Genomic DNA, 27,054 nt, shown 5'->3' with positions numbered 1-27,054 from the left:
AGTCTGTTATGGCTTTCCGTTATAAGAGTGTTATTACGGAACATAACGGAATCCATAGGATGGAATGCAAAACGGAAGCCTTTAAGAGGCATTCCGTTTTGCTCGTCCTAATAGAAATCTATGGGAAAACATAACGGATCCGTCTGGGTCCCGTTAGGCAAGACGGAAAACAAAGTCCTGTCGACAGGACTTTGTTTTCCGTCTTTCATAACTGGAACCAGACTGATCTGTTTTGATTCCCATAGACTTCTTTTAGGACGGAGAGCAAACAGAATACTTTTAAAGGCGTCCGTTTTGCATTCAGTCATAATGCAAGTCTATGGGCAGCAAAACGGATCCGTCCTTCCGTCTTATGGATTCCGTTATGTTCCGTTATAACGGAAAGCCATAACGGACTCCATAACGCTAGTGTGAACCCACCCTAAGCTGTGTTTACTGGACATCTCACATAAGTGACAAATAAAATCCACAAGTTAATTCTTGAAAATGCATTTTATTTAAAAAAATCTTACTAAATAATTTACCATTTAGGAATGTGCAGTATATAAAGGGGTTGTATGCTGTAAAATGATTATACACTCACCTCTTTATCCTGGGCCGTTCTCTGCACCGCCGATCCTCCGCCTGCTGTTTGTTTACAGGCAGCAGCGACGTGCAGGGATACAGCATGTGACCGCTGCATCCTGTAAACAGAGCGAGGAGAGTGGCGCAGGAGAAGGAGGGATGTAAGATTATTTTTATTTTAGGTGACTTAAGGTAAAAAGTATAATTAACCTGAACAACCTCTTTAATGCCATGTAAAGTCTAGAGCAATCCACTTTATGACGGATTGGGAAAAATATTCAGTGTTGTTGTTTGAATGGCAACAATGAATGTGGCTTCCTGGAAAGTAGGTGCCGGCAGTCTATCACACACTTGGCCCCATTCCCACAATGGTATTTCTGGTTCGCATCCGATCCACATTTTTGAGGATCCCACATGGACCCATTCATTTCTATGGGTCCGCAAAAAAAAAAAAAAAAAACACACACAACGGACAGCACACTGTCTCCAGTCCGCATCCATATGTTCGTTCCACAGCACCACAAAAAAAGATAGTACATGTCCTATTCTTGTCCATTTTGCAGACAAGGCATTGTTACAATGGGTCCGCAAAAAGAACGGAGGCAACACGGACATCAGCCATATTTTTTGCAGATCTGTGTTTTGCGGACTGCAAAATACATATGGTTGTGTGAATACACCCTTATTGAGGTGGCGGAATTGTAGACAGATGTTCTAATTCATAACGTCCTCCCTCTGCTGCTCCTTTCCCAACTTTTTTGTGTTCAAGAATTTGGCGCATTTGCTCTTGTGCGTAGGCAGGCTTTTCTGAAAGGGGTCCGGGTGGGGCAGGGAATCCTAAAATTTCAGGTGCCATATATGGACGTAGCCACCCAACCAGTGGAGTGCTACCTGGAGTATAGTGTGTATGCTTGTGGTAAAATAACAGGCCATCCACCTAGAAACGAGGAAAGAAAACAGAGGTATACACCGATGGATTCAGAAATCTCCCAGCATAAGGATCAGAAAGACACATCTCCCCCCGTTTCCTATAAGACTACATTCGATCCCCTTTTTGATGAAAATATGAGACTAATTAGTTCAGCCATGCTTTTTTACTGACTGCTGACAACAGTTGTTTGCTTAAAAGGGTGAGGGGACTATCAAAGATTACTCAAGGGCGGTCTCTGGGATTTTTATATTAACTGGCCTATCCTTAAGGTCCTATTACACCGGCAGATGATGAAGCAGTGAATAAAGCGTTCCTTCCCCACAATTGCCTGCTCGCTAGCGGAGGAGACCGCTGCTATTACATGCAGCGATCTCCTCCTCAGTATTGCTAATGCAATCGCTCGGCCCCATACTGAATCACTTTAGCCGACAGTAGATCGTGATCACACAGCACGATCTGCTGCCGACAAACAAGGATTTTTAAACCTGCTAAAAGATTTCGTTTAAGCTTTTGCTCATTCATCGGGTAATCTGTGGCAGTATTACAATGCCAGATCATTGCTATCAAACGTTTATATGAATGCCTATTAGCGATAATCTGAACGATTATGTTAAGGTGTAATAGGGCCTTTAGGATAGGTCACCAATATCAGATCGGCGGGGTCTAGCTCTTGGACAGAGCTGTGAAGTTCCAGTGCCACACCTACTGCAAATCAGCTAATTGGTAGGGGAGCCGGCAGTCAGACCTCCATCAATCTGATATTAAAAGGGTGGTCCACTATTTTTATATTGATGACCTATCCCCAGGATAGGTCATCAATATCAGATCGGCGGGGGTCTGACTCCCAGCAGCCTACTGATCAGCTGTTTGAAGAGACCGCAATGCTCATACAAGCGCTTCCTTTTCTTCATTGTTTTCCTGCTCATGTAATAAAAACAAAAACAGTAGAGGCAGCGCCCCATGTGCAGCACTATTAATGTAATGAGTGATGCAGTCTCAATAAACAGCTGATCGGTGGGGGTATCAGGAGTCTCCTCCCTGCCGATCTGATATTGATGACCAATTCTGAGGATAGGCCATCAATTTAAAAATCCTGGAGAACTCTATTAAAATACACTGCTCAAAAAAATAAAGGGAACACAAAAATAACACATCCTAGATCTGAATTAATTAAATATTCTTCTGAAATACTTTGTTCTTTACATAGTTGAATGTGCTGACAACAAAATCACACAAAAATAAAAAAAATGGAAATCAAATTTTTCAACCCATGGAGGTCTGGATTTGGAGTCACACTCAAAATTAAAGTGGAAAAACACACTACAGGCTGATCCAACTTTGATGTAATGTCCTTAAAACAAGTCAAAATGAGGCTCAGTAGTGTGTGTGGCCTCCACGTGCCTGTATGACCTCCCTACAACGCCTGTGCATGCTCCTGATGAGGTGGTGGACGGTCTCCTGAGGGATCTCCTCCCAGACCTGGACTAAAGCATCTACCAACTCCAGGACAGTCTGTGGTGCAACGTGACGTTGGTGGATAGAGCGAGACATGATGTCCCAGATGTGCTCAATTGGATTCAGGTCTGGGGAACGGGCGGGCCAGTCGATAGCATCAATGCCTTCATCTTGCAGGAACTGCTGACACACTCCAGCCACATGAGGTCTAGCATTGTCTTGCATTAGGAGGAACCCAGGGCCAACCGCACCAGCATATGGTCTCACAAGGGGTCTGAAGATCTCATCTCGGTACCTAATGGCAGTCAGGCTACCTCTGGTGAGCACATGGAGGGCTGTGCGGCCCTCCAAAGAAATGCTACCCCACACCATTACTGACCCAATGCCAAACCGGTCATTCTGGAGGATGTTGCAGGCAGCAGAACGTTCTCCACGGCGTCTCAAGACTCTGTCACGTCTGTCACATGTGCTCAGTGTGAACCTGCTTTCATCTGTAAAGAGCACAGGGCGCCAGTGGCGAATTTGCCAATCTTGATGTTCTCTGGCAAATGCCAAACGTCCTGCACGGTGTTGGGCTGTAAGCACAACTCCCACCTGTGGACGTCGGGCCCTCATATCACCCTCATGGAGTCTGTTTCTGACCGCTTTAGCAGACACATGCACATTTGTGGCCTGCTGGAGGTCATTTTGCAGGGCTCTGGCAGTGCTCCTCCTGTTCCTCCTTGCACAAAGGAGGAGGTAGCGGTCCTGCTGCTGGGTTGTTGCCCTCCTACGGCCTCCTCCATGTCTCCTGATGTACTGGCCTGTCTCCTGGTAGCGCCTCCATGCTCTGGACACTACGCTGACAGACACAGCAAACCTTCTTGCCACAGCTCACATTGATGTGCCATCCTGGATAAGCTGTCCTACCTGAGCCACTTGTGTGGGTTGTAGACTCTGTCTCATGCTACCACTAGAGTGAAAGCACCGCCAGCATTCAAAAGTGACCAAAACATCAGCCAGGAAGCATAGGAACTGAGACGTGGTCTGTGGTCACCACCTGCAGAACCACTCCTTTATTGGGGGTGCCTTGCTAATTGCCTATAATTTCCACCTGTTGTCTATCCCATTTGCACAACAGCATGTGAAATTGATTGTCACGCAGTGTTGCTTCCTAAGTGGACAGTTTGATTTCACAGAAGTGTGATTGACTTGGAGTTACATTGTGTTGTTTAAGTGTTCCCTTTATTTTTTTGAGCAGTGTATATTAACATATAAAGAAATATATGCATACCATACCTGGTAGGGATAGGTTTGTGTGAGAACACATTGAATGGATTCCAGAGAGCAGGGGAAATTCTGTAGACCAACAAACTTGAACTGCATAAAAAAAAATATATATTGATTTTCCAACAACACTGTAACTCTTCAAGTCCTATTACACTAAATTAAAGGGGTTATCGTTTTTTTATTTCATGTCCACTCCCTTGATTAGACTAACAACTTTTTCATCGGTACTTAAAAGTTGATTACCAGACCAGCGCTGCTCTCATGTTCCAATTATATGCTCCTGGCACTTCTGGGATCAAGTGCCATACATTCTGCGTGAGATCCTAGCATCGTTACAACCCACAGCGCATGCGTGAGAATGAATCTCTCACCACAGTACACCCACTCAAAAAAGATGATAAACAGTCAAATGCCCAGCAATTTCACTTTGGACTTTGAGTACTAAACAAATAAGGATATTCATAGGACTCAGTACTCTTCATTCAGCTGGCTTCATGCACAAGCAATAATTCAGCGAATTAAAGGGGGTTATCCAAGGTCTATAATGCCCCCCCCCCATATGTCTGGACCCCTCATAGAGGTTGTTCTAACCTCGCTCCCGGCACCAACATTGTTTCTGATGCTGGCACAGCCGCCGCATCTCCCCATCGCTGGGGGGAAGGCAGCAACAAGGTTGAGTCTCCCTAGCATCATGGGTGAAGCTAGGGAGGCTCATTTCCGTTGCAGCCGGCCATTGGCTGCTCCCCCGACACCTGATGTTTACATGCGCGCGACAGGGAGAGGCAACCTGCGCATATTGGGATGGGGGGGCATTTTAAATCTTGGATAACCCCTTTAACCTCTTCCTGACCACCTCATGTAAATTTACATCAATGGTCAGTTACTTGAAAAAATGGCATCCGCTCACGAGTGCAGAGGGTGCCATAGTTGCCAGTGCCATAGTTGCCAGCAAATCACCCCCCCTTCCCCCCCCAAAAAAAATTAAAAATACATATACAAGTAACAAAAAATAAAAATAAAAAAATAACATCAAGGGACTGTACTATTAAAATAATTTATCCTATATGACAAACATCACTTCACCTCCCACAATTTTTTTTTATAGAAAGTGATCAAAAAGTCATACACACCGCAAAATTGTATCAATGAAAAGTACAGATCGCCCCGCAAAAGAGCCCTCTCACAGCCCCATAGACATAAAAATAAAAGTTATAGGGGGGGGGGGGGGGGGAAAGTGTGTGTCAGAATATGGCGATGCAAAGAAAAAAAAAACGTTTTTTTTTTCAAACGTTTTTATTTTTTTTCCAGCATTAAAATTTTCTTATTTACATCAAGGTCATAGAAAGAGAGAGGTTATGTCCTCTTGAGGCTACTTTCACACTAGCGTTCAGAGCGGATCCTTCTGGGGTCTGCCCAGACGGATCCGCTCATATAATGCAGACTTGGGATCAGTTCAGAACGGATCCGTCTGCATTATATTGTAGAAAAAATTCTAAGTGTGAAAGTAGCTTCAGACTAGGGCTGCACGATATGGGAATTTTGTGCGATTGCGATTAGGGCCCTAAAAATTGCGATAACGATATGCGATGCGATATTTTAAGGGAATTGTGCTAGAGGTCTATTTGCTTGGATTTTCCCATATGAGCCGCTGACGCGGCTGGGTATGACAGTTATGGGGGATCTCCGGATGGCGCTGTTATGTGGGGGATCTGCGGATGGCGCTGTTATGTGGGGGATCTGCGGATGGCGCTGTTATGTGGGGGATCTGCGGATGGCGCTGTTATGTGGGGGATCTGCGGATGGCGCTGTTATGTGGGGGATCTGCGGATGGCGCTGTTATGTGGGGGATCTGCGGATGGCGCTGTTATGTGGGGGATCTGCGGATGGCGCTGTTATGTGGGGGATCTGCGGATGGCGCTGTTATGTGGGGGATCTGCGGATGGCGCTGTTATGTGGGGGATCTGCGGATGGCGCTGTTATGTGGGGGATCTGCGGATGGCGCTGTTATGTGGGGGATCTGCGGATGGCGCTGTTATGTGGGGGATCTGCGGATGGCGCTGTTATGTGGGGGATCTGCGGATGGCGCTGTTATGTGGGGGATCTGCGGATGGCGCTGTTATGTGGGGGATCTGCGGATGGCGCTGTTATGTGGGGGATCTGCGGATGGCGCTGTTATGTGGGGGATCTGCGGATGGCGCTGTTATGTGGGGGATCTGCGGATGGCGCTGTTATGTGGGGGATCTGCGGATGGCGCTGTTATGTGGGGGACCTGCGGATGGCGCTGTTATGTGGGGGATCTGCGGATGGCGCTGTTATGTGGGGGATCTGCAGATGGCGCTGTTATGTGGGGGATCTGCGGATGGCGCTGTTATGTGGGGGATCTGCGGATGGCGCTGTTATGTGGGGGATCTGCGGATGGCGCTGTTATGTGGGGGATCTGCGGATGGCGCTGTTATGGGGGACCTGCGGAGGGCACTGTTATGGGGGACCTGCGGAGGGCACTGTTATGGGGGACCTGCGGAGGGCACTGTTATGGGGGACCTGCGGAGGGCACTGTTATGGGGGATGTGTGCTATGACACATGGGGCCACGAGGGGGGCCAGCATAAGACACACATATAGCATCTTATGCTGGTCCCCCTCATGGCCCCATGTGTCCCTTCATGTGTCCTAAACTGCGCACATAACTCTCTCCTATTCATAAAATGCCCAGCCTCTGTACTTTCACTATGAATGCACTCACACTGCAGAAAGCGGCAGAGAGCGAGCCGGCCGGCGCATGACTGACGTCACTGTCACGCTCCTCCCACTTAATTCAGGAAGCAGGAGCGTGACTAAGTGACGTCAGTCACGCACCGGCCGGGTGCCTCGCTCGCTCCCGCTCGTCGCTGCAGTGCATTCATTGTGAAAGTAAGTACAGAGGCTGGACCTGTTATCAATAGGACAGAGGACTTTTTTTTATCAATAGGGGCCCCTTCATATATAATAATCGCTGCATTTTCGGCTCGGCCGAATCGCCAAACCGCATTTGCCGATTATCGCGATTCGATTATTTTTGCGATATATCGTGCAGCCCTACTTCAGACGGATCCGTCCAGACTTTACATTGAAAGTCAATGGGGGACGGATCCGTTTGAAAATTGAGCCATATAGTGTCAAATTCCAACGTATCCGTCCCCATTGATTTACATTGTAAGTCTGGACGGATCAGTTTGCCTCCGCACTGCCAGGCGGACACCCGAACGTCCGCCTGCTGAGCGGAGCGGAGGCTGAACGCTGCCAGACTGATGCATTCTGAGCGGATCCGCATCCACTCAGAATGCATTAGGGCAGTACGGATGCGTTCGGGGCCGCTTGTGAGCCCCTTCAAACGGAGCTCACAAGCGGAGCCCCGAACGCTAGTGTGAAAGTAGCCTAAATTGTGGTGTAAAACTACCTTACGTGATGAACATGCTATCTGCACTCCTCCTTTTCTGCAATCATGGACACATTGCCATGAGGAGATATTTTTGCATGATGTATGATGCATAATCCTCTCTTTCTGTAATTCTCTCTTCTGACATTAATAACATACTGCCAGTCATAAAATCAGGGCTACTACTGCAAGGCACATGCAGCTCCTAGCCATTGTTTGGGGATCTCTGCGCTAATGAGCATTTTCTCACTAATCCAATTATCAATGTGTGCTACTTACTGGACTGATCTTGGAAATATTACACAGCCCATCTTCCTCCTCCAATTTTGATTGAAGCCAGTAAAAGCGAAAGTCTGTCTGTGAAGAATAAACAATTTTTAACACTGAGCAAGTGGAAGAACACTCAGCAAACTAATAATTACCTTACAAAACTGTATAATATTATAGATACTGCAAACTTTCCTTACACATTTTAGATTTTAGTCACCGATCTAATATTTTTTGGGGTTGGGCAGTCAGATTTCAACATGCTCAATCATTTGTTCTTATGGGAGATAAGCCACAGCCAAGTGTCTGCCAGCAGTTTATGCCCACCTTTCCAGTGTATGGGGGAGTCAGGAAAAGTAGCTAAGGTGTTATATGCACCTTTAGCAGTTGAATGGAGGCCTATTTAAATCATTATTTACTTTCTCCATATCTGGTGCTTCTGCAAGAAGAAATTTTGTTAAGACGTCACAATATAATAAATGTCCATTTGAGTCCATAATATTGAAAAAATGTTTTTGGAAAATTAACATATTACACCCATTCAGTGATTAGTCTCCTTCATATAGAAAACTCTTCTGCACCAATTTCTGAATCATATTCATGGCTTAGGCCCCATTCACACGTCCGCAATTTCGTTCCGCATTTTGCGGAACGGAATTGCGGACCCATTCATTTCTATGGGGCCGCACGATGTGCGGCCCGGCTCCGGAAATGCGGACCCGCACTTCCGGGTCTGCATTTCCGTTCCCAAAAAAAAAACAAAAAAAAACATGTCCTATTTTTGTCCGCAATTGCATATTCTATTAGTGCCGGCGATGTGCGGTCCGCAAAATGCGGAACGCACATTGCCGTGTCCATGTTTTGCGGACGTGTGAATGGACCCTTATAGACACTTACCTGGCAGTCATACACCGGGTGTCCTCTCCAACACATGACATCCAACACATAATATGTTCGGGATTCCTCATTGTAAATACAGTCTAGAATAGTGTAGTCTGCAACAGATAAGACAAAAAGGTAATTAACCCATCATCTGCCATTATATCAATAATATATATATATATATATATATATATATATATATATATATATATATATATATATATTTTTTTTTTAAACAAGCTTTTCTGCATATTTTAGGGACTACCTTTATTGGAAGTTGTGTCCTGAACAATTCCCTGATACAATGTTGTATTGTGAAAGAACAGAGAGAAGGAAATTCACAGATTATAGCTGACAATTCTTACAACATACTACAGTCTGCATCCCATAATTATACTGTACCAGCAGTCACAGGGATCAAGCACGCTTCAGATAATGGGAAAGTGATTTGGATAATAGAAATCTCAGATGACATTACTATTTCTAGAAAAACTGCCCCAAATGCAAGTTCAGTAGGGATACAAACAGTTCTTATGCCATTATCCCTTGAAATGAAAATATCAAACTGGTTACGTTAAAGTAAAATGTTTAAAGGGGTTGTCTGAGAATTTGATATTGATGGCCTATCCTCAGAATAGACCATCAATATCTGATCGGCAGGGGTCTGACTCCAGGCCGAGTGCTGTGGCTTTTTCCCAGGCCAGTGATGTCAGGTTCATCTGTCACGTGGCCTAGACACAGCTCAGTCCCATTCAAGTGCCTAGAGGCATATACTGTATATTTTAAAATTAATATTTTGCTGGATCAAACATATTTTAAGAGCAGAACTGTCGGAATTAAGCAAATTAATTAAAAACACTTATTACAAAACACCATAATAACTGTACTTACCTTTACCAGTGGCACTATTTTGTCGGTTTCCCCCAGGTAGTAGGGATGGAAACCTGTTCACGCAATACCCACTTTTAGTATAAGCTGCCGTTGAACCCTAAATTAAGAGTTTAAAAGGAAAATTTAAATATCGTACCATCTTACATAGAAAAATATCTGCTACTTCGAAGAAAAAAAAACAAAAAACAAACAAACTTAAACATAAGTGTTCTCGTACAGATTTTATGGGCCTAAATATGAATAGCAGAACCCAAGTATATGCCATTAATGTGTGATCAGTGACAGTCCAACATTTTGGGTCTGTAGGAAGGAACAAGGGGCCGTCATTGATGGTCGTTGTGTCACCGAGGTTCCTGGCCTCTGTGAGGCAAGAGCCTCACAAGTGTCAGTATTTCTCAAGTGTCAGTATTTCTCAAGTGTCAGTATTTCTCAAGTGTCAGTATTGCAGATTGCAGTCTGACACTTCAGCTGTTTAGTATGGCTGTAAAGCTGATCCGAGATGGCTTTTACTGGGAGTAGCCAAAGTGCTGGGTGGGTGGCTACTCCCCACGTTCCAGGCCGGGTCTTTGCAGGCTTAAAAAGCAGTCAGCACTATCGGGTGGTGTGGATTTTACCTCCATCTGACAGTGAAGCTGTGGAGCCTCTGTGCTGAAGACTGCAAACAGGCGAGCAGGCTGCCTGGAAGACTGCCAGTGAACTTTTCTGTGGCTGAGCATTCAGCCGGGTGTGAACTGACACCTAGGATTCCAGGTGAACACTGTTTTGTTTTGCTGTGTATGAACAAGCACCAAGACTATGTTTGCTTTGCCGAGTGTGAATAAAACACTGAAGTCTGATTTACAACATGGTTCCTTGCCTCTATACTGCGTCCGCTAACCTGTCTACCAGAGCAAATTCCCACAATTGGTGACTTGGAGTGGGCACACGCAGTGAGGCTGGCATGAAGGCCGAAAAATTTTAGTTTTTTTTCCGGGCACAGGTGTATGTCCTATATCAAGGCGGCAAGGTTACAACCAGTGTCCCCTGACAAAATGGAGGAGATCGTGAAAGCCCTCATGAAAGCTAACTTGCAGCAGCGGGAGGTTAACAAGCAGCAACAGGAAACCATCCAGCTGCTATTACAGCATGTGATGGCGTTACAAGCGGAAAGAGCGTCCCAGAAAGTCCACGATGCCCAGAAAGCTGTCCATGCGGTGATCCCTAAGATGACCCCCTCGGACGATGTCGAGACCTATCTGGCAGTGTTCGAAAAGGTGTCCGTGACCAATGGGCTGAGGTCGTCGCTCCGTTCCTGGCGTCTGGACCCCAGCAGGTATTTTTCGACTTACCAGATGGTCAAGCGGCCGACTACCCGACCGTAAGGGGTGAGATTCTGGCAAGACTAGGGGTGAATGTATAGGTCCGGGCCCAGCAGGTGCATCAGTGGGAATTTAACCCGGCTGAACCCACCAGACCACAATATTATGACCTGCTACACCGGTTGCAAAAATGGCTGCAGCCTGACGTACTGAGTCCCACTGCTATGCTGGACTGTCTGTTGGCGGATGTTTTCTGGAGGGCTTTGTCGTACCCTCTCCAGCACTGGATCGGCCAGGTGTCCCCTGGTAATGCCCTAGAGATGGTCGACCTGATAGAGCGCTATGAGGCCACCAGAAATCTACAGGGGGGCTTTTGGGAGGGGGCCCAGTTAAACCCAGGAAATCTCAACCAGTCGGCCAGTGCCAGCAAAACCCGCTCGGGATATACTCCCTACAGACCCAGCTCCGATGGTCTGTTGGCGGTGTCAAGAGCCTGGTCACATAAGGGCAGACTGTCCCCATCGGTGGGAACCCATGGACACGAACTATGGCTACCGCCCCTCAATGTATGCCAGGAGGCTGTGTGCAACCGGTACCCCCGAGACAATAGTCACCTGTGCAAGGTGCAAGTGGGAGATACCCTGGCGGTGGCGCTGCTGGACTCAGGGAACCTGGTGTCCCTGGTAAGAGCTGCCCTGGTGCAGGCCGCCGAGTATACTGGCCGAAAAGTCGGCGTCGTGTGCATCCATGGAGACTTAAAGGACTATCCCACCGCCCTGGTATCTCTATTCATGGTGGCAGGCAGGTGGACTCATGAGGTGGCTGTCACCACAAAGTTACATTATGAACTAATAATTGGGAGAGACTTTCCCATCACTGTGGCCTGAGGCGAGAGTCACCGATACCCATGGGGCAGCAGTAGCCCCAATAGAATGGCCTTGCTCAGGAGGGAATCCGGAATCCTGGGAACCTGAGGTCGAAGAACCAGCAGTAGGGGTGGCCGCCACTGCAGTGGAAGGGGGGGGGGAGCAAACTCCACTAAATGTAATGGTGGGAGACGTGGAGGATTTTCCGCCGGATCCGGAGTTGGCAGGCCTCAACGTCTCTGGAGACAATTTTGGTACAGCACAGCACCAGGACCCGACTATCTTGGGCCTGGGAAAATGTGGTTGTAGTTGAGGGTGAGCCGCAACAACCGGGGGATCAGAGATATTCTCACATTGAATTGGGGCATTTTGAAATCAGACCCAGATATGTTCCTCCGTTTTGTGGTTCAACAGGAGATGCTGTAGCGGGTAAATCAACTGCGGGTTGAGAATATTGAACAGTTGGTGCTGCCTAAGGCGTATCGCCAGCTCGTGTTGGAGTTAGCCCACCAACATGTTCTTGGGGGACACCTGGGCCAGCAGAAAACGCAGGACCGGATTCTACAGTGTGTTCAGAGAGGTGGAAGAGTATTGCAAGTCTTGCCCAACCTGCCAGATAACCAGCCCCATTTCCGTAGTCCCCTGGTCCCTCTCCTGATTATTGAGGTTCCATTTGAGCGGATCGTAATGGATCTCATAGGCCCAGTACCGAAGTCCGCTAGAGGGCAAGAAACATCTTGGTAGTCCTGGACTATGCCCCTCTGTACCGCTGCGACATATCTCTGCCAAACTCATAGACAAAGAGTTAGGCCCCTTTCACACGAGCGAGTTTTCCGCGCGGGTGCAATGCGTGAAGTGAACGCATTGCACCCGCACTGAATCCAGACCCATTTATTTCTATGGGGCTGTGCACATGAGTGGTGATTTTCACGCATCACTTGTGCGTTGCGTGAAAATTGCAGCAAGCTCTATTTTGTGCGTTTTTCATGCAACGCAGGCCCCATAGAAGTGAATGGGGCTGCGTGAAAATCGCAAGCAAGTGCGGATGCGGTGCGATTTTCACGCACGGTTGCTAGGAGACGATCGGGATGGGGACCCGATCATTATTATTTTCCCTTAGAACATAGTTATAAGGGAAAATAATAGCATTCTGAATACAGAAAGCATAGTACAATAGGGCTGGAGGGGTTTAAAAAAATAAAAATAAAATGTAACTCACCTTAATCCACTTGTTCGCGCAGCCGGCATCTCTTCTGTCTTCATCTGTGAGGAAAAGGACCTTTGATGTCACTGCGATCATCACATGATCCATCACCATGGTAAAAGATCATGTGATAGACCATGTGATGAGCGCAGTGACATCAAAGGTCTTATTCCTCAAAGAAGAAGACAGAAGAGATGCCGGCTGTGCGAACAGGTGGATTAAAGGTGAGTTAAATAATTTTTTTTTTTTTTTTAACCCCTCCAGCCCTATTGTACTATGCATTCTGTATTCAGAATGCTATTATTTTCCCTTATAACCATGTTATAAGGGGAAATAATACAATCTACACAGCCATTACCCCGAACCTGAAGTTCGGGTCTGGGCACCACATTCAGTTTTCTATCAAGCGCGTGCAAAACGCATTGCACCCGCACGATAAAAACTAAACAACGGAACGCAATCGCAGTTAAAATTGCATACCTACTCGCAACGAATCCGGACACGCTCGTGTGAAAGAGGCCTTAGGCCCCTTTCACACGAGCGAGTTTTCAGCGCGGGTGCAATGCGTGACGTGAACGCATAGCACCCGCACTGAATCCTGACCCAATTATTTCAATGGGTCTGTGTACATGAGCGTTGTTTTTCACGCATCAGTTCTGCGTTGCGTAAAAATCGCAGCATGTTCTATATTCTGCGTTTTTCACGCAGCCCTGGCCCCATAGAAGTGAATGGGGCTGAGTGAAAAACGCATTGCATCCGCAAGCAAGTGTGGGTGCGATTAGTTTTTCACTGATGGTTGCTAAGAGATGTTGTTTGTAAACCTTCAGTTTTTTTATCACGCGCATGAAAAACGCATCAAAACGCATTGCACCCGCGCGGAAAAAACTGAACGCAATCGCAGACAAAACTGACTGAACTTGCTTGCAAAATAGTGCGAGTTTCACTGAACGCATCCGGACCTAATCCGTCACACTCGTGTGTAAGGGGCCTTAATGGAGAGGTTTCCTGAATGGGCCTACCTAAAGAGATTCTGACCGACCAGGGGACCTCTTTTATGTCAAAAGTCATGAGGGAACTCCGTAAACTACTACAGATCAAACAGTTACGGACGTCCGTCTATCACCCACAAACGGACGGCCTGGTAGAGAGTAGGGCTGCACGATATATCGGAAAAATAATCGAATCGCGATAATCGCCAAATGCGATATGGCGATTTGGCCGACCCGAAAATGCTGCGATTATATATGAAGAGGCCCCTATTGATAAAATGGCCAGCCTCTGTACTCACTTTCACGATGAATGCACTGCAGCGAGCGAGCCGGCGCGTGACTGACGTCACTTAGTCACGCTCCTGCTTCCTGAATTAAGTGGGAGGAGCGTGACAGTGACGTCAATCACGCGCCGGCCGGCCCGCTACCGTGCATTCATAGTGAAAGTGAGCACAGAGGCTGGCCATTTTATCAATAGGAGAGTTATGTGCGCAGTTTAGGACACATAGGGCCATGAGGGGGACCAGCATAAGATGCCCTATGTGTCATAGCACAGATCCCCCACATAACAGCGTCATCCACAGATCCCGCACATAACAGCGTCATCCGCAGATCCCGCACATAACAGCGTCATCCACAGATCCCGCACATAACAGCGTCATCCACAGATCCCGCACATAACAGCGTCATCCACAGATCCCGCACATAACAGCGTCATCCACAGATCCCGCACATAACAGCGTCATCCACAGATCCCCCACATAACAGCGTCATACCAGCCGCGTCAGCGGCTCATATGGGAAAATCCAAGCAAATAGACCTCTAGCACAATTCCCTTAAAATATTGCATTGCGGGGGCGTGGCTAGGCTGCCGAAGGAGATGGCCGCTTGAGTGAAGGGCTCCTGCACCTCAGCGACTGTAACCTTGCTAGCCCGTCTTAATCCAGCACACAGCAGCATTTGCCGATTCCCTCAGATGCTCTACTCCTCCGCCGACAGTATGGGGAAGACTAAAAAGCAACTGCAGAAACTGCAAGACGGAAACTTAGAGAGCTACTTTGACTGGGGGCGATTCAAAGATGGCGCCGATGGATCAGACAGGGCAGCACTGGGATCCCCTATCAGCTTGATGTCACCAGCGCCCACAGCCCGCTCTCCCTCCCCACCGGACATTTCTGGCAGCACTAACCTGCTGCATGTGTCGCCTCCGTCGCTCCCGCCGACTCCAGAAGAGGCCAGAGCTCCAGGAAAATCACAGCATGGGATCCGAGATGGCGCCCGTCTTATGGCGCAGTGGGAACAATCGCTCGGTCTCCAGCATACCCAGCCGCATGTCGGACGTACCGGAGGCCAGCCACAGCTGAGTGAGTACACCTCTCACAGTGTCCCACCCCTGGATCCTTTCCAAATGCTTCCCACCTCAGATAAGCCTGTTACTGAGGACTCTCTTAAAACCATGTTATTAGCCCTGAAATCCTCCCTGCAGACAGATTAACCCTCTCTCGGCCAGACTGCAGACCACAGAGGACAAGGTGCAGCATGTGGAAGTGAAAATGGCTGAATTTGCAGCTTCACAAAATGCTATTATTGATGCCCATAATACTATGGCTGATGAGCTGGAAGCTGTCAAGATGAAAATGGCGGACCTGGAGGACCGATCCCGACGGAATAATGTGAAATTCAGGGGTATTCCTGAAGATGTTGCCCCCCAGGAACTGCAAGCTTACCTGAAAGGGTTAATAAAGGCACTACTGCCACAGATCCCAATCCCAGATATGATCATTGACAGGGCCCATAGACTTCCTAAACCTTCACACCTGGGTCCTGATATTCCGCGTGATACTCTAGCACGTATCCATTTCTTTCACACTAAAGAAGCACTCATGATGGCAGCACGGAATACGCCTTCGCTACCTGCTCCATATCAGAAGGTCAAACTCTACACGGACCTCTCTATGGTCACCCTCCGCCGGCGCAGAGCACTACAACCTATTACTAGTGCCCTCAGGGATAATGACTTCCCCTACAAATGGGGTTACCCATTAAAAATCCTCATCCGTAGAAACGGACAGACGCATGCCATCAAAACCCTGGAAGAAGGAAAGCAACTACTTCATCTCTGGCAGATCCCATTGTCCTCCAGAAATGTGGATGCGGACATTGCTACTGAAGTTCCTGCCACCTCACGCACGTCTGAGGGCTGAGCCCTGAGTGTCTCCCCTATACCGGACAGCCAAAAATTGGGAGTTACCGTTGTGGCGATACACTGTTCTGTCTATTATGCTGAAATTCCTTCTGTATTACCCCAACTGGGCGTTGGAACAGTACTTTCCAAATTGGGTGCAGGTCCTTTGTCACCATTTAATTAGGATTTATTTCAACTCTAGCACTGAACTTTCGCCCTTTCTCTGCCTAGACGGTTGTTTCCGTCCCGTTTAATTCTCAGGCGGTTACCTCCGTCTCATTTATTTGTTTAATTGTTGTTCTTCCCTCTCTACCACTCTCCTCCCCCCTCTTTCCTTCAAAACCTTAGTGCCTGAAACTCTGCCTTATTGATCTTGAAGCAAAACGTTGTACCCCCCTACTTAACCTAGAGGTCGACTAAGCAGTTCCCTTTGACATTATGGGTCTCAAAATTATGTCCCTTAATGTTAAGGGTCTCAACTGCCCTCAGAAGAGGTCTTATATGTGGAAAGAAGCTCTGACAGCTAACATTGATATTTTGTGTATACAGGAAACTCATTTACTGCAAGCAGACGCTGATAGAATACACCACCGCCTGTTTCCTGTGGTCCTGCACTCGCATTGTGACAAGAAAAAGAGAGGTACCCTGATCGCAGTTAAAAACACTGTTGCCTATACCCTGATTAAGTCTAGAACAGACCCGCAAGGTCGTTGTGTTATTCTAGTTTGCTCCATTAACAACATCACGTACACTATAGTTAACCTATACGCCCCTAACTCTCATCAATTGGTTTTTTTACGTAAACTTATGCGCAATGTGAATAAACTCAAACAGGGGAAAGTAATCCTCTGCGGAGATTTCAACACCGTCTTACACCCCAATATTGACTCCACTTCTCCTACCAGGCGACCAGATACAGGGGTTGCCTCTTTCTTACATTCTGAGGGCCTTACGGACATGTGGAGAGCGCAGCATAGCCTCGAAAAAGATTTTACCTTTTTCTCCCCAATACATATGTCCTACTCGCGAATAGACATGTTTATGGTAGATCACACTGCTCTGCTTCAAACAATTTCCACTGAGATAGGCCTTATTAAGTGGTCAGATCATGCCCCGATTACTATTACCCTAGAGGAACAGTTTCAATCGACTAGACCCCCTATTTGGAGGAATAATACATTTCTCTTTAATAACCCAAACTATGTGTCAGAGCTCTCTACGCAGTTGAATGAGTATTTTCAATTTAACGACGGCTCAGTTTCGAGCAAGTTTATCTTGTGGCAAGCCCACAAAGCATACATGCGGGGCTCCTTGATTAAACTTAATTCTACTGTGAGAAAGCTCAGAGAACGAGACATTACTCAAGCCCTAGAACACATTGCTAACTTAGAGGCCACAAACAAATCCGCTCCTACCTCTCAATGTTCTACTGCACTTCGGGACGCACGTAATAAGCTCGGTAGCCTACTTTCCCAAAATTACCAAAAATCACTCCTACGGCTCCGCTCCAAATACTACTCTCAGAGCAATAAAGCAGGTAGACTTTTGGCGCAACAACTAAAAACCCAACAGGCAAAGTCTAAATTACCACACTTGATCCACCCCATAACTAAAGCAAAACTGATAGATCCCCGCGAGATTGCCAACCAGTTTAAAGTATATTACCAATCCCTTTATAACCTTAAAGATAGCACTCCTCTTCCTGACAATTACTCTGTCTTGGTGGAGAGTTTTCTCTCACAGGCAGCTCTCCCTACTCTCACTCAAACACAATTGCAGTCCCTCAATGCACCATTTTCACTCACAGAAATTCAAAAAGTTGTTATGTCTCTCCAGCTGGGTAAATCCCCGGGTCCTGATGGGCTCTCTAATGAATACTATCGCCACTTTTAGCATATCCTTGCTCCATACATGCACGAGATGTTTAAATTGGTGCAAGATGGACACTCTTTCCCCTCGGACATGCTAGAAGCCCTAATAGTTACTATCCCAAAGCCTGGCAAAGTGCCGGACATACCCCAGAATTTCCGCCCCATTTCATTGCTCAACTCCGACATAAAAATCTTTGCCAAGATGATTGCCAATAGATTAGCTCCTCTCCTCCCTTCCCTGATCCACCCTGACCAGACTGGGTTCGTGTCTGGTCGGCAAGCATCTGACAACACTAGACGAATTGTAGACCTATTCAACTATGCTGAGTTACACAACCTCCCAATGCTGGCAATCACATTAGATGCAGAGAAAGCATTTGATCGCTTGCATTGGGACTACACATTCTCTACACTCCGTCAAATGGGATTCTCAGGGCAAATATTACAGACTATTCATAGCCTATATTCTTCTCCGTCTGCGAAGGTATGGGTTAATGGAGTGGTGTCAGATCCATTTAGTATTACTAACGGATCCAGACAGGGCTGCCCCCTATCGCCTCTATTGTTCGTGTTGGCACTGGAACCCTTGGCGCAATCTGTTAGGAATTCACCTTTAATAGCTGGAATGGAAATAGGTAACAAGTCTCACAAAATCACGCTATACGCAGATGACATTATCCTCACGTTAACTGACCCCAGTAACTCACTAGACGCTGCCCTTTCAATGATTGCAGATTATGGGTCCCTTTCATATTATAAAATCAACAATGCCAAATCTCAAGCTCTCCCTATTAATATGCCACTAGCGGAGGTGGCCTCTTTAAAATCCTCTCATGATTTGGACTGGCAAACATCAGAGCTCCCGTATTTGGGGGTAAAGATTACCTCTCCTTGCTCTCTACTATACAATAGGAACTACCTCCCTCTCCTAGACACCATGTTGAGCGATCTCAACAGCTTTTCTATGAAAGCATTATCCTGGGTGGGTAGAGTGGCATCATTTCAAATGATGACCCTTCCTAAGTTTATATATATATTTAGAGCTCTCCCAATCCCGATCCCTATGACATTTTTCAAAAAAGCGCAGTTGAACGTAGGTAAATACATATGGGGTCCAACCAAACCCAGAGTAGCGAGAGCATTACTCTCTAAGAAAAAGCGCGCTGGCGGACTAAGCCTTCCTGATATTAGAGACTACTTTCGAGCGGTAGCGCTTTCCTTTGCCCGGGAATGGTGGATCCCTGACGACACAAAGGCCTGGATTCAGATTGAATCTTCCACTATAAAACCCGCTTCTTTGAAAGATTACTTAATTCAACAACTGTGGAACCCTTCCCAATCACGCAGGAATCTGCTCACTATACAGCATGTTTGTAACCTGTGGTCCATGATTCATACTGTTCAGAAAGACATGACGTCCACCCTCTTAACACACGCCACCATGAGAACATTGGAATTAAATATTCCTGACATCAATCTGACAAATTGGAGAGAAAAGGGGATCACCTCTATATCTCAAATTATGTCAGACGGCTGTCTTATCCCCTTTGATTCTATTCACAGTTTATTCGCATTGCCACATACCGAATTCTATAATTTCCTTAGGATTAGACACTTTGTTGCGCAGATTACGCAGAATCCACCCTCAATAAATTCCGACATATTGAGATTATTCCAGTTCCCGCTCCTTTTTAAAAAACATACTACGCGATATGTGTACGATGTTCTAGGGGACAAAGCCACTTTTGTCAAAACCTTACCTATCCAAAAATGGGAAATAGACCTGGGGAAGACATTTCCAGTAGAAGATTGGGCACAAGCTATCAGATTTCTGGTTTCCAATTTCAAATGCGTTACCCACTACGAAGCGGGGTTGAAGACCCTCCTACACTGGTATTTCACCCCACAGAGACTAAATACAATTTATCCTACATCCTCCCCCAACTGCTGGAGAGGATGCGGTTCTAGAGGTTCTCTACTTCATATCCTATGGGCATGTCCCGTAATTACCCCTTACTGGCACAGTGTTTTTGACCTGATCTCTGGGATACTAGCTCGGGCTGTGGATCCTTGCCCTGAGTTGGCTCTCTTGTTCTTGGGTATACATTCCATCCCCTTAAATTGTAGAAACCTGGTAGGTCACGTCCTACTTAGCGCTAAATTGATTGTTACACGTTATTGGAAGCAATCCATCTCACCGACTATAACAGAGGTTATACAGGAGATTAACAAGTCATGTAGATACGAGAGTTTACTGCCTCCCACGATTATCTCCCTTAAATCCAGGATACTCACTTGGGATCCATGGCTCCATAACTCCAACTATACCCCCTGAATAACCAAGACGTTCCTGCACTAAGAGTGAAGACAGTAGGATAAGCCTAGTGGACACAGGTCTCTCTGACTCGGATAGACTGAGTTAGGGTTCATCCCAAACCCCTTCTCTTCTCCCCTTTCTTTCCTCCCCCCCATTTTCCCTCAATGTTACGGTCTATTTGTTACAGACCTCACCAGATATGCAATTTCTACTTGTATACTATTGTCTTAAGAGCAAGCCTACTGCGTAGGCACCTAATGTTATACTTTGAAATATTGCGAAGTATGGCTCATTTTGCCAATTTACAAAAATGCCAATAAAAATGATTCCTTCTAAAATATTGCATTGCATATAGTTATCGCAATTTTTAGGGCCCTCATCGCAATCGCACAAAATTCCCATATCGTGCAGCCCTAGTAGAGAGGTTTAATCAAACCTTAAAAAACATGTTAAAGCGGGTGGTGTCTAAAGATGGGAGGGATAGGGCAGTATAAGATCCCTATCTTATGTTCGCAGTGCGAGAGGTGCCCCAGGCCTCTACTGAGTTCTCGCCCTTCGAAAGTGCTGTATGACCGACATCCGCATGGTCTGTTGGACAGGGTTTTGGTTCTGGTGCCGACGGTGGACAGTAAGTTCCTGGCTAGGTTGTAGGGTCCCTACGAAGTGCTCGAAAAAGTTGGGGAGGTAACCTACAAGGTACTCCAGCCTGTTCGGAGAAAGCCAGAGCAGGTGTACCATGTAAACTTACTGAAACCGTGGAAAAGATAGGAAGACCAGTACGAACAACAGCCCCCGGCCGAGTTTTCTGGGGGTAGAGTTTCCAGGCCCATGGTCTGATACGAGGGAAGTAGTTGCCAGAATAAAAATTGCTGACAACCTCTCCTCTAAACAGGCTCAGGAGGTCACTTGACAGACGCACTTCTATCATCCGACATGACATAGTCACTGAACCTCAGGCCAGAATCCGGTTGAAACCACACCAGGCACCCGAGTCGCGGCGACAAGCCATCTCGGAAGAAGTGCAGCTGATGTCACAGCTAGGTGTCATCGAGGAGCCAAAAAGTGAATGGGCCAGTCAGATAGTCTTAATACCCAAGCCGGACAGGACGTTACGATTCTGTAACGACTTCCGCAAACTTAATGAGGTTTCCAAGTTTGACACATATCCCATGCCCCGACTGGATGAGCTTATTGAGAAGTTAGGCCAAGCTAGGGTTGAGCGATATACCGGTATCACGATATACCGCGGTATTAAAAAAACGGCGATATGGCGATATCGCCGTTTCGTAAATACCGCGGTATTTCGTGACGTCATAGAAGCGGTCATGTGCGCTGACCGCTTCTAAATCTGCGGCCGCCCGCCCCAGCATGAACCGATACGGGACATTTGCAGAGTACTTCTACTCGTGCAAATGCCCCCGATACCTGCTGGCCGGTTGCGGTGGCTCTCTCAGCAGTTCGGCCGGCGTGGGGGAGGGAAGAAATTCTGTGACTCGCATTTCCTGCACCCGACCTCTGATAGGACGCTGTGATCTGCGCAATTAACCCCTCAGGTGATCACAGCGTCCTCTCAGAGGTCGGGTGCCGGTAATGTGGGCAGTGCCCCCCTCCTCCCTCCCTCCCCAGTATTAATCATTGGAGGCCACAAGGTCGTCGTCCTCCTCCTCCCCCCATCATTGGTGGCAGTTTTCAGTTGCGATCGGAGTCCCAGCAGTGTAATGCTGGGGCTCCGATCGGTTACCATGGTAGCCAGGACGCTACTGGAGCCCTGGCTGCCATGGTATGTTAGTGAGCAGCATTATACTCACGTGCGTCGTGGCCGCCGGGCGCTCCTTCTTCTCATAGGTCTGTGCGGCGCATTGCTAATGCTATAAGCCTTAGCAATGCGCCGCACAGACAGAAGAAGGAGCGCCCGGCGGCCACGACGCACGTGAGTATAATGCTGCTCACTAACATACCATGGCAGCCAGGGCTCCAGTAGCGTCTTGGCTACCATGGTAACCGATCGGAGCCCCAGCATTACACTGCTGGGACTCCGATCGGAACTGCAAACTGCCACCAATGATGGGGGGAGGAGGAGGACGACGACCCTGTGGCCTCCAATGATTAATACTGGGGAGGGAGAGAGGAGGGGGGCCCACTGCCACCAATGATGGGGGGGGATGACCCTGTGGCCTCCAATGATTAATACTGGGGAGGGGGGGCCCACTGCCACCAATGATGGGAGGGGGACCCTGTGGCCACTGCCAGCAATGATTAATACTGGGGGGAAGGGGCACTGACACCAATGATGGGGAGGGGGACCCTGTGGCCACTGCCACCAATGATTAATACTAGGGGGGGGGGGGGGGGGTTACCAGAGGGGGCTGATAAGAGGGAGAGGCTGGGGGGGCTGATCAGAGGCTGGGGAACTGCCCGTCTGCCCCCATACAGTGTAACGTCTCCTTGTGGCTGCCCCCATACAGTGTAACGTCTCCTTGTGGCTGCCCCCATACAGTATAACGTCCCCTTGTGGCTGCCCCCATACAGTATAACGTCCCCTTGTGGCTGCCCCCATACAGTATAACGTCCCCTTGTGGCTGCCCCCATACAGTATAACGTCCCCTTGTGGCTGCCCCCATACAGTATAACGTCCCCTTGTGGCTGCCCCCATACAGTATAACGTCCCCTAGTGGCTGCCCCCATACAGTATAACGTCCCCTTGTGGCTGCCCCCATACAGTATAACGTCCCCTTGTGGCTGCCCCCATACAGTATAACGTCTCCTTGTGGCTGCCCCCATACAGTATAACGTCTCCTTGTGGCTGCCCCCATACAGTATAACGTCTCCTTGTGGCTGCCCCCCATACAGTATAACGTCTCCTTGTGGCTGCCCCCCATACAGTGTAACGTCTCCTTGTGGCTGCCCCCCATACAGTGTAACGTCTCCTTGTGGCTGCCCCCATACAGTGTAACGTCTCCTTGTGGCTGCCCCCATACAGTGTAACGTCTCCTTGTGGCTGCCCCCATACAGTGTAACGTCTCCTTGTGGCTGCCCCCATACAGTGTAACGTCTCCTTGTGGCTGCCCCCATACAGTATAACGTCTCCTTGTGGCCCCAAGTGGTTTTTTCTTCTAAATGGGCATTTATCGCGATATATATCGTTATCGCGATAAATTTCTTAATATCGTTATCGTGGGAATATTTTTGATATCGTCCAACCCTAGGCCAAGCCCGGTATTTTTCTGTTTTGGACCTCACCAAAGGGTACTGGCAGGTACCCTTGATGGAGGCTGCCAAGGAGAAAACTGCTTTCACCACACCAGAGGGGCTGCATCAGTACAAGATATTACCCTTTGAAACGTGGCGGGAGCGCCATGTAGACCAAAAGCTAATGGACATTGTACTTCGTCCACATCATTGGTACGCTTCGGCCAGGTGTGAACTGACACCTAGGATTCCAGGCGAACACTGTTTTGTTGTGTATGAACAAGCACCAAGACTTATGTTTTGCTGAGTGTGAATAAAACACTGAAGTCTGATTTACAACATGGTTCCTTGCCTCTATACTGCGTCCGCTAACCTGCCTACCAGAGCAAATCCCCACAGGCCTTAGACATTGGCACATGGGGTAGAGGTTATAGGGGGGCTTTTTTTTTTTAGACAGCACTCCCCCAGTGTCAGAGTATTCTCTGTGGAACAAAAAATAGTGCCCCACCCCAAAATGGTGAATAAGAGCGATGAACTACAGGTGGTTAATCTGAGTTCACACGTACTATCTAATACTGAAATGCAAGTCATCCAGAAGGGGTTACCATTTGTCCCTCTAAGGAGCTTGGATTTATTTACATGAGTCAAAGATCTACATTGGTTCGTCCGTAAACTAAAATGGAGAAAATTCTTCATTACACGTGAATGTCAAAAGTTGGGAATAGAGGAACAAGACCAAGGTCAACGGTCCTTTCACACAGCTAAGACTGTCTTACAAGAAATATCCCCCCATTAATGACTGTACGCGAATTGAGACATTCGTGGCAGTAGTGACAGAACTAGACGCTCCCTAGAAAACAACTAAAAGAGGAGAAAGGGGAGGGGTGGATAACTTGGATAGAGAGGAACGAATGGCCCTTAAACAACTAGGGCTTGACACAGAAATTATGATCAAGTCATCTGATAAAGGGGGCAACATTGCTATCCTCGACCATACACAATATGAAGAAATGTGTATGAGGATTTTAAACTACAGACCTATAGACTGCTACCATGTGACCCTACAATGACTTTCAAAAAGGAACTCACCAATATCCTGCTCAAGGTGCAAGCAGATGACCCTATCAGTAAAGGGGAATTTGCATTCTTAATTTCTGAATATTCAATACTAGCGACATTCTATAGTCTACCAAAACTGCATAAGGGGCTGACACCACTGAAAGGTAGACCTACTGTGTCCGGGATGGGAAGCCTGACGTCTAACATCCAGGGCTGTGGAGTCGGTAGATAAATGTTCCGACTCAGACTCCTCAGTTTTATGTACTTCCGACTCAGACTCCCCGACTCCTCTGTATTAATATGCAAATGTATTTTATACATTCCTTGAGGGAAAGAAACGCAACCTACCACAGGACTACTGGCTGGACCAAGTTCTTCTAAGCTCTTCTAGCAGAGAGGTAGTTGGGCTGCTGCTTTCTCCTTTGTGTGCTTATCTGCTGCTGAAGATAGGGCAGTGGGAGGATCCAGGAAGGGGCATTTATTCTAAAACATGATTTTCCTAGGAGAATCCCATAGTCATGTTTAAAGTTTAAGCTAACAATCGGAGTTTACAAGTTTTTATAGCCTTAGCTAAATGACAGCAGTTTTTCCAATGGTTTACAGCTTCAGTCTTGAACTATTGGCCCTCCATTCCCTTCACTTATACAAGTGTCTCACTCTCTAGTCCTGCAAAAAACATATTTATTTAATCCCTTATCAGTGAGAGGCTAGGTTACACATGGACGCAGAACACAACACTATGGAAAGTATAAGTATTGCAGCTCCTAATTGTGCGTTGCGTGCCATATAGTGAAGCACATGAAAAGCATGCTTCTTCACGGTCACTTAACGTGTTCGTTTTGCGGTTACGTGAGGCACTGCATGCATTGGTCTTTATTCTTACAGTAGAGAAGTCATTAATTATAACTTTTTGTGAATTGGGACATTTAAACTTGCTTTTTTTTTTTTATTCCAATCTAAATTTAGTAGGAGTCGGAGTCGGTGCATTGTTTGCCGACTCAGACTCCAGGTACCCAAAATTTCCCCCGACTCCGACTCCACAGCCCTGCTAACATCAGTACAAATGTTGATACGATTTTAATACCATTTGTTGAGGGGCTTCTGCCCTATGTAAGAGACACAATGGACGCCCTGAAACAATTGGATGGCATTCACTGTGAGGAAGGCATATGGCTGGCTAGCCTCGACGTCGAAGATTTATATAGCTCAATTCCACATGACAGGGGCTGCCAAGCCATATGGTTCTTTTTACAACAAAGAGGGGAACATTGCCAACGTCACAATGCCTTCCTCATGTAATTGATAGATTTCGTTCCGACAAATAATGTGTTTGTTTGCTGACCAGATTTTCCACCAGCTTAGAGGTGTGGCAATGGGGAGCCCATGTGCCCCAACTTATGCCAACCTATATCTAGGCTGGTGGGAGAGCGAGGTCGTTTTTTCCGAAGCCATGGAATGTTTTGTGTCATCGATTATCCTTTGGATACGATTTATCAAATGACATATTCATCCTATGGAGGGGGCTGGAAGCGGAATTCCACCAATTTGTGTCGGAGCTGAATAGGAATCAACTTGGGATACAACATAAATGCAAAGCAAATTTTATTCATTGACCTCTTCATTATGATGGATGGGACAGGAAACATTGTGACCAATCTGTTCAGGAAGTGCCCACCCACTAGCCCTGAATAGAGGTATACCAAAAGGGCAATATCTGCGAGCCTGGAGAAATTGCAAGGCGGCAGAACATGATCTACAGACTAGATTTCACAATCGTGGCTACCTAAAAGACTGTCAAGCAGGCTTCTCAACATGGATTAAGCATGAATCGAGAACAACTCCTGTGTCCTAAAGCCAGGTCCAAACAAGATAATATACGCAGGATTATTGCCACACTTGATAAGGCCCATCGTGAGATCAGAGATATTCTCACATTGAATTGGGGCATTTTGAAATCAGACCCAGATTATAGGGACTCTTTTAACCAACTCTCCCTCCATCACATATAGGCACAATTGGAACCTGTGCAATTGTCTTGTTCATAGCTTTTGTCAAGTTCCAAGACCAGCGAGATCATGGCTGACTGGAGAAGAGTCTGTAAAGACATTAAAGGGGCAAATGCTTTAACAGCATGACCACAGGAGGAACATTTTTTCCTGCGATCATTTATAAACTGCAAAACCATTGGGGTGGTATACCTCTTGACATGCGAATGTCGCAAACAGTATATCGGCAACACAAAATGCGAATTTAGAAAAGAAAATTGGCGAGCACCTATCGGATATCAGAACTGACGCTGATACACCAATAGCACGGCATGTGAGAGGATGCCACAATGGTAGGGGTGAAGTGGTCAAGTTCCAGGGCATCGAGCATGTCAAACGGTCACCAAGAGGAGGTGAT

At 47.0% G+C, this 27,054-nt stretch overlaps 1 protein-coding gene across 2 annotated transcripts in view; it reads right to left on the bottom strand.

The window, feature by feature from the left end:
- Positions 1 to 1,119: 1,119 nt before the first annotated feature.
- Positions 1,120 to 27,054, bottom strand: part of SNUPN (snurportin 1) — a 43,340-nt gene continuing 17,405 nt past the window's right edge. For both annotated transcript variants that reach the window (XM_040413724.1, XM_040413725.1), the window contains 5 exons: positions 9,674 to 9,770; positions 8,798 to 8,895; positions 7,913 to 7,990; positions 4,229 to 4,309; positions 1,120 to 1,501 (listed from right to left, as the gene is read on the bottom strand). In XM_040413724.1, the coding sequence (XP_040269658.1) occupies positions 1,247 to 1,501; positions 4,229 to 4,309; positions 7,913 to 7,990; positions 8,798 to 8,895; positions 9,674 to 9,770 (609 nt within the window). In that variant the 3' untranslated portion in view covers positions 1,120 to 1,246. The remainder of the gene's footprint in view (positions 1,502 to 4,228; positions 4,310 to 7,912; positions 7,991 to 8,797; positions 8,896 to 9,673; positions 9,771 to 27,054) is intronic.

Source organism: Bufo bufo, chromosome 1, assembly GCF_905171765.1.
Source record: "Bufo bufo chromosome 1, aBufBuf1.1, whole genome shotgun sequence".
Lineage (NCBI taxonomy): Eukaryota > Metazoa > Chordata > Amphibia > Anura > Bufonidae > Bufo > Bufo bufo.
Note: the sequence above shows the minus strand (reverse complement) of the source record. Positions and strands in the feature narration are given on the sequence as shown.